The sequence below is a fragment of the Macaca nemestrina genome, chromosome 12, assembly GCF_043159975.1.
Source record: "Macaca nemestrina isolate mMacNem1 chromosome 12, mMacNem.hap1, whole genome shotgun sequence".
NCBI lineage: Eukaryota > Metazoa > Chordata > Mammalia > Primates > Cercopithecidae > Macaca > Macaca nemestrina.
The window spans coordinates 75,308,020-75,315,999 of NC_092136.1; the positions used below are offsets into that span (position 1 = coordinate 75,308,020).

At 46.3% G+C, this 7,980-nt stretch overlaps 1 protein-coding gene across 3 annotated transcripts in view; it reads left to right on the top strand.

Annotated features, from left to right (window-relative positions):
• The window catches only part of LOC105468772 (UV radiation resistance associated), a 325,660-nt gene extending 322,089 nt beyond the window's left edge, over window positions 1-3,571 (top strand). For all 3 annotated transcript variants that reach the window (XM_071075322.1, XM_011719113.2, XM_071075319.1), the window contains one exon: window positions 5-3,571. In XM_071075322.1, the coding sequence (XP_070931423.1) occupies window positions 5-707 (703 nt within the window). In that variant the 3' untranslated portion in view covers window positions 708-3,571. The remainder of the gene's footprint in view (window positions 1-4) is intronic.
• The last annotated feature ends 4,409 nt before the right edge of the window (window positions 3,572-7,980 follow it).

Here is a 7,980-nt window from a genome sequence, read left to right on the forward strand (position 1 = left end):
CTAGTGACAGACATCACACCTCCAGTGCCATCCCTGTTCCTAAAAGACAAAGCTCCATATTTGGGGTTGCAGATGTAGGCTTCTCTGGGGGGATCCCTTCACCAAACAAAGGACATCGAAAACGGGCCAGCTCTGAGAATGAGAGACTTCAGTACAAAACCCCTCCTCCCAGTTACAACTCAGCATTAGCCCAGGCTGTGACCACTGTCACCTCCGTGGGAGAGGCCGAGAGAAAGATAACCTCTCTCTCCTCCTCCTTGGACACCTCCTTGGACTTCTCCAAAGAAAACAAGAAAAAAGGAGAGGATCTAGTTGACAGCTTAAACGGAGGCCATGTGAATGTGCGCCCTAGCCAAGAACAAGGAGAAGCCCCCTCCGAGCACCAGGCCACAGTCAATGGCACTCTCCTACCCGGCGAGCAGGCCGGGCCCGCCAGTGTCCAGCTTCCAGGCGAGTTCCACCCAGTCTCAGAAGCTGAGCTCTGCTGTACTGTGGAGCAAGCAGAAGAAATCATCGGGCTGGAAGCCACAGGTTTCACCTCAGGCGATCAGCTAGAAGCATTTAACTGCATCCCGGTGGACAGTGCTGTGGCGGTAGAGTGTGACGAACAGGTTCTGGGAGAATTTGAAGAGTTCTCCCGAAGGATCTACGCACTGAATGAAAACGTCTCCAGCTTCCGCCGGCCACGCAGGAGTTCCGAGAAGTGAAGTGAGCGGGTCAACAGTAGGACCGGGGCAGAAGCTCTGCCTAAAATGAAGCGAAAGCTGCACTTAACCCTTTGTAATAATGATGACACAAAATGAATATTAATGGAGGATATTCCTCGGAAAAACAGACTTTGGGAATGAAGGAGGGACTCAGGATCATTGTTATCAGTGGGCCAAAGTTAGGTTTTGCTTTCAAGATTTGCTTTTCAGGCCTGATGATTATTTTAAAGCAAAAATCACCCTCTAGTTGAAAGAGCTTACAGCTTGAGTCACCTTTTAGCTATTTGTCTGCTTTTTATTTACCCTTCTATGTTATCCTCAGAGGGAAGATGATAATATATAAATAATATAATGAACTCACCCTTAGTTTCGCATAAGCATTTGCCCTCACCATGGTTTGTAAAACTTTGGGAAAATGGAATATTCAGAAATAGATTTCCACCATGTACTGAAAGGTCTGTGGCCATCCGTGAGGTAGATGAAGAAGCAGCATAGTGGTCTCCTTACACCCAGGCCCATCTGTCCCTCTCCCTGCCCCTGGGTACCACAGTCCACCTTTAGACTCTACTGTCGCCCCATCTTCTCCATGAATGGGCCATGCGTCCTGAAAACAGGACATCAGATTTCACTGGTTCTGTAACCAAGTAGCCATGACGTTCCATCTCTTCTAACCAGCTATGGCCTTTCCCCCACCTCTGCCATACCCTTAATGTGGCCCTCAGATTAGATGAAAAACTTCCAGTGGATCCCAGGGGACCCTCGAGGACCTCGAGGTTACTGTAGTCAGATGCCATCTCATCCCCTGTGGGGGCCGAAGTTTTTATGTGGGCAGATGCTGTGGTCAGGAACTAGGCATGCTTTCTGGCAATGCACTCATCAGACAAAAATCCCTTGATGTAAATCCCGTGTTAATTTATTAAATTTCAGTCAGAAGGTTGGCATTTATGTGACAGAATGTATGTAGAGAGTCAGGGTGTCTGGTAGGCAAACTGCAAGGCAGTTGAGATAGTTGGATTAAGAGGCTAGACGAGATATAGAATACTATTGGTATGTGTGCAATTTGATGAATATTAAATTATGTTTTGAAGTCCAGTTGTCATTCCTGCATTTAGATTTCATTTGCTATTGCTTTATACGTTATGTACCCAAGGACATTGCCTCAGGGTTGCAAACTCTTTAAAGGAAAATTTATCCATATATCCATGTATTATATAGAAGAATAAAAATTGAGTTTACTTCACCCGACCTGATTTTTTTTCCCAGCTTGGAAATTCCTTTTGAACCTACGTCTCCATATGTCACATCATGACAGGACTAGCCTGAACAAAAGCCATGTCTATCTAAGCGGAGGCTGTTGACTTCATTCAGTTTACGTATTGTATATAGCAACACAAACACTTGACAGGTATACACTCCAGTCGCCGCATTTGTCCTGCATGACAGCTTCACTCGCAGGCCTCACAGTCACTTTATATTGTGTCCAAGCATTCCTGGGCTCAAGTTTAATGTATAGCTATATTGTTGTTTTCCATGTAGAGAACTCATAGGATGACTACATCGCAGATAAACCCAACTCTCAGGCAGTCGAAAGCTTTAACTGGATCTGCAGAAGCCCATCTTCCTCCACATGAGGAGGTGGGGCTCCTTCACACGGAGCGGGAGCTTCTCTGCAGTGTACTGTCTGTCGCTCATTTTAGAGTCAGTGAGGGTGCAGACAGACAGCACCGTGGATATGCACATGCTGTGGGGCCCTCCAGGGAAGTAACATTTACAAAAAAAAAAAAAAAAAAGGTTCTGAGGGGCAGTGTTAGGATTGCAGAATGGAATGTCAACCCTGTGGGACTTATGATTGCCCCAGATGTGGGACGGACTTAAATGGCATACCAAACTCAAAGTAGGTACATTGGGTTGCAAGGCATCCAGCCTGGCTCTGGCACCACCGAGGAACAGGACTCCTCGTGATTACAGTGTCCATCTCAGGTCCACACAACCAGGAGAGCCTGGACTCAGGTCCACCCGTCAGTGCCCCCCACCGCTGTGCAGACTCCCTGGTTGATTCTGGGCTTCATGGCTTTTCACTGCACCACGGGGAGCCCTGCTCTAGAATGTCATCGGGCTGCTCAGAGCTGATTGCTAGGTACTTACACATTTGCCTCGATCCACACAGCCCTGTGGTGACGCCTCAAAACACCACTTAGGTTTGGGTTCATTTAGTTCGAATTTGGGGTTTTCATTTGAACTTGTTTGATGTCTGCAGTTGCTGCCATGACCTGGGTAGAACCTATGGGATTACCCGTCTCCTGGAATAAGTTCGACATTTTCCAAAGTTGTAGAGTTAGTTTGGCCCCTGTTTAAAGTGGCTGGGGACAAAACATGGGATTAGTTATTATCTCCTAACCTTTTAAATAAGTTTTGTAAATCACTAAGAAAATTAAGTTTGCTTGGAAGATATAAGTTGAATTGGAAACTGATTACTATCTATTTCTGAACTGCTAAGAACCCTTTCAGTTTTCATACAGCCAAGACGCTTTTAAACAGCCGGCAAATGTTATCAAATGAATATTTGATTGTGTTTTTTCTCTTCACTTCCCCTTAACCACTTTAGAAATTCCAGAGATTTTTTCCCCTCAGAATATTAGTTTTGGAAGATTGTACCCAGCTATATATTTTTTAGCAGTTCTAATGGTGCCCATTTATCCTGACCTAACCAGTTATTTAAATAATTTTTTAAACCACCACGAATAATAAATGGCATGTGAAACTGATCTGTTGGTAACTGGAAGAAAACTCAGCATCTGTATTTATACAATAAAATTGATTAGTATTTATTTTGAGAGTTAAAAGTGTATATTATTTCCCTGCTATGTTTGAGTCCTGTCTTCATTGTTTTGAATTTCATATTGAAGCTGGGTTAACCACGAAAACCTTGTTCTTAAGGAGCCAGCATTTATCGAGCACACTTGCTCTCACACGCTCACACACACTCTCTCTCTCCACATGTGTATAAGGGACTGGGCTAAACAAGGTTAATAAAGAGATGAATAAACCTTGACCTCTGCCATGTTCTCTAGTGGGGCGCACAGGTATGTTAGCTATTAATTCAGTGTGCTAAATTCTGTGATGGAGAGATGTACAGCCATTCTATGGAATGCAGACAAAGCTGTTAATTGTCACTCAAGGGTCAGGAAAGATTCATGGAAGTAATGCAGATTAAAGATATATAAGATTTCACACTGTGGGTAGAGAGAACAGCATGGGCACAGGCCCAGAGCCAAGGCCTTGGGTGTGAGCTTGGAAACGTGCTGTGCTTGGGGCCTGAATGGGTGTGAGGAAGGGCAAAAGGGGAAACTGAGTTATAGGCCAATTGGAAGGACTTAAGGTGCCAAAGAGATTTGGATGAATCCAGTAGGCAACTGGTAGGTACACTTTCCAGACTTGAAGCAAAAGAGTAACTTGGTTAGATCTGACTTATGACTTGCAGCTGGTTTCAGGCTGGACTCCAGTGATACTTGCTTGAGTCTGTTTAATCATCTTTCCTTTGTGTTTGGGGGCGGGGGGGGAAATCTGTATCTGAAAAAGAGATGCATCCCTCTGTCCCTAGTATTTTCAGGGAATGATATAGTTGGGATGTTTGTCTCCTCCAAATCTCGTGTTGAAATGTGACTCGGCATGTTGGAGGTGGAGACTGGTGGGATGTGATTGGATCATGGGAGCAGACCCCTCATGAATGGCTTAGTACCATCCCTTTGACGATAAGTGAGTTCTCAGTTCACCCAGGATCTGGTTGTTTAAGAGTCTGGGATCTCCCTTGAGACCATCCTGGCTAACACGGTGAAACCCCGTCTCTACTAAAAATACAAAAAATTAGCCGGGCATGGTGGCAGGTGCCTGTAGTCCCAGCTACTCGGGAGGCTGAGGCAAGAGAGTCTCTGGAACCGGGGAGGCGGAAGTTGCAGTGAGCCCAGATCGCGCCACTGCACTCCAGCCTGGGCAGCAAAGTGAGACTCTGTATCAAAAAAAAAAAAGCCTGGGATCTCCCTTTTGTCTCCTGCTATCGCTCTTGCCATGTGACATGCTGACACCCCATCGACTTCTGCCATGATTGTAAGCTTTCTGAAGCCTGCCCGGAAGCTGAGCAAATGTTGGCACCATGCTTATACAGCCTGCAGAATCGTAAGCCCATTAAACATCTTTCCTTCATAAATCACCCAGCCTCTGGTATTCCTTTACAGCAACACAAAAATGGACTAATACAGGTACATATTGAATAAATCTAGGTTTTTACTGTGTAGTACTGAGCACAGCCAGCATCTCTTCTTTAGAAGCTAGATTCTGAATGTCCTGTGGCCCCTGTTCACCTCTCTGCAGCTCTGCTACTTTGAAGCTATGACCCTGGAAGTCACTGAGCTTTTGAGAACTTCCATTTCTTCATCTGTAAACAAGTGGAGAGGACTCTGCCCTTCTCAATTACATTTGCAGGGGACCCGCCACATCATAGGTGCTCCATCAATGTTAGTTACCTCGGGTCTCAGAGGAAGCCACTTTGCCGGGATAGAAAGGATGCCTAGGACTTAGCGGGTTTCCTGTTCTAGCACTTGGAGCACAGCCACTTAACCTCTCTGGATTTGACTCCTAATCTGTGAAGCAGGGATAATACCCCAACCCTGAGGATTGATAGAATGTTAGAAGAGATAAACATCTTCATGAAAGCACGGAATTATCTTTATAAAGCACCATACACATCGGGAGGAATTAGTCACTCAATGAGGATTTCTTGCATTCTTTGTTTCAGGCTTTGGTGGGATCGTTGAAATACAGATATACATTCTGTATACATTGAGAATGTGTACTAGGGCTGAAACTAGTCTTTCGAAAACCTAAGCTCTGCCGGGTGTACTGGCTCACGCCTGTAATCCCAGCACTTTGGGAGGCAAAGGTGGGTGGATCACTTGAGGTCAGGAGTTTGAGACCAGCCTGGCCAACATGGTAAAACCCCGTCTCCACTAAAAATACACAAATTAGCCAGGCATGGTGGTGTGCACCTGTAATTCTAGCTACTCCAGAGGCTGAGGCAGTAGAATCACTTGAACTTGGGAGGCGGAGGTTGCAGTGAGCCGAGATCATGCCACTGCACTCCAGCCTGGGCGACAGAGCGAGACTCCGTCTCAAAAAAAAAGAAAAAGAAGAAAACCTAGGCTCTAAACAAATGTGAAATATTTCAAAGTGCTTTGGTGGTAGGCAGCACCGACACGGTGTAGAGACATGGCCTCTCGGCCATAATGTCCATGTTTCTAGCCCCTGGCAGATAAGCTGCCTTAGGCCTACCTTGCTCGTGAATGTTCTCTAACACGGCTTCGGGCGACCTCAGTGAATGAGTTGGTGCCCAGAGCTCTTGATTCTGCTCAAAGTAGATAGCTTTCTTTTTCTTTTTTCCCCCCCTTAGCACATCTAATTACAGTTTTGTAGGTAGACAGCTCAGCCTTGTGGATTTTAAATGAATAAAAAAAGACATGTCTTTAAAACAATTCCAGACTTTTTAAAGGCCAGCACTGTCAGCAATCCAGAAAAAGAATGAGCATGAGTCTAGATACGAAAGAGATGGCCAGTTGGTGAAATAGCTGTAGCCAAGCCCAGGCACAGAACTACAAGGGAGAGAGTGGCAGGCGCAGGTCATTTTGGCTGTGTGTACAAAACACAGTTCTAAGGTGCTGCAGATGAGAAAGTCTCGGAGGGTGAGAGGGGGCACGACTAATGGACAGCCTGAAGCTAAGGAGAGAACAGGAGCACATGAGAAGGAAGCAGTCGGGGGGCCTAGCTGAGCAGCACCCTGCCTCACAGGAGAGCAAGCCACACATGTTTCAACCCCAACGCTGCTGTTCACTGGCTGTGTGACCCCGGCGAGGCACTTGACTTCTCTGAGCCCACATGCTGGTCTGTAAAGTGAAGTCAGCCCCTTGTTCTGTATTTCCTTTGATCCTGGACAGAGGCTTCTCTTGCCCTAGGAGCAAATTTGTATTCTTTCTTCAAAACCTGTCTCCAATTGCTTTGGGGCCCAGAGCATGACACAACAGGTGAGGCCTCTCACTTGCCACTCTGCCTGTTTGTGAAGAACGTGGCACAGTTCATAACAGCCCACTTCTGATCAGGGCGGTTTGTATGTAGCAGAACAGCTACCACCCTGCCACCGACTCAAAAGTGCATGGCACAAGAGCTTGTAAAATGTGTATTAAAATTAATAAAACAGCTAGCTTAAAAAATTCAGCCTTAATGTGACTTACTGTTGCTAAGGATAGACCCCAGTCATCACAAAAAGGATACATTGATTTTAGTTTGATAGGAAAATGCATAAAATAGTTTAAGGAAGTATATTATTCAAAATGGTTAAAATAAGTTGATGCTTTAAGGGATAAACTTGTTCTCTCGAAAGTTTACCTGCAAAAACTTTTTAAAACATTTTAGTTACGCAGAACACCTTATTCCTCAAAGAAACCAGCCTCACCGTGTATTTCCACAGATTACTCACTCTTTGGGTCAAGGGTCAGGCACACTTGATGTGAGGAGACTCCAGGCTTCTTTGTGTGCAGGTGATATGTGACCTTTTGTTCGTGCAGCGCACGTCTCCAGAACCTGCTGACCTCAGCACCAGGCCCGTTGCTGCCAAAAACCTGCCGGCCACCTGAACTTCTCAGCCCCGACCCGTGCCTAAGTGTTGCCTTCAGTGGCATACAGTAGGTGCTCCTGAGGTGTGCATGTCGGTATGCAGCGGGGCAGTGTGGGTGAGGAGGAGCACAGGCTGAGTGTGGTAAGTCACGCCTGTGTCTGTCTCTTGGTCCCCTGGGAGCTCTGTGAAGGCCCAGTGTTCCCAGAATCAGCATCGGAAACCTTTAGAAGCAGAGCTGTCCCTGGATCATGTAAGACTGTGGAACTGCGTTATTGTAAACAGTAAATCACACCGATTCTCAGTAAACATTCTGAGTGCTAATGAGCCACCACCAGCTGGGAAACCAGAACAGGAGCTGAGGCCCTGGTGCCCTGCCCTGCGCACATCTGTATGGCGACGCCTGCTTTCTCTCCATGGTGACGCAGTGACCCCTCAAACAGGCAGTGTTTTTCCTGTCCTAACCCTCTCCCCCAAATAATTGCATTTGATTCCAAGGCCAGCCCGCCGAGTGTGTGGGCAAGGTGTTCCCATCGCTACTTGACCCGGGAACCCACAGGAAACCCCCAAAGAAGGATGACCTGCCGAAGATCACACAGATCCCAAGGCCACACT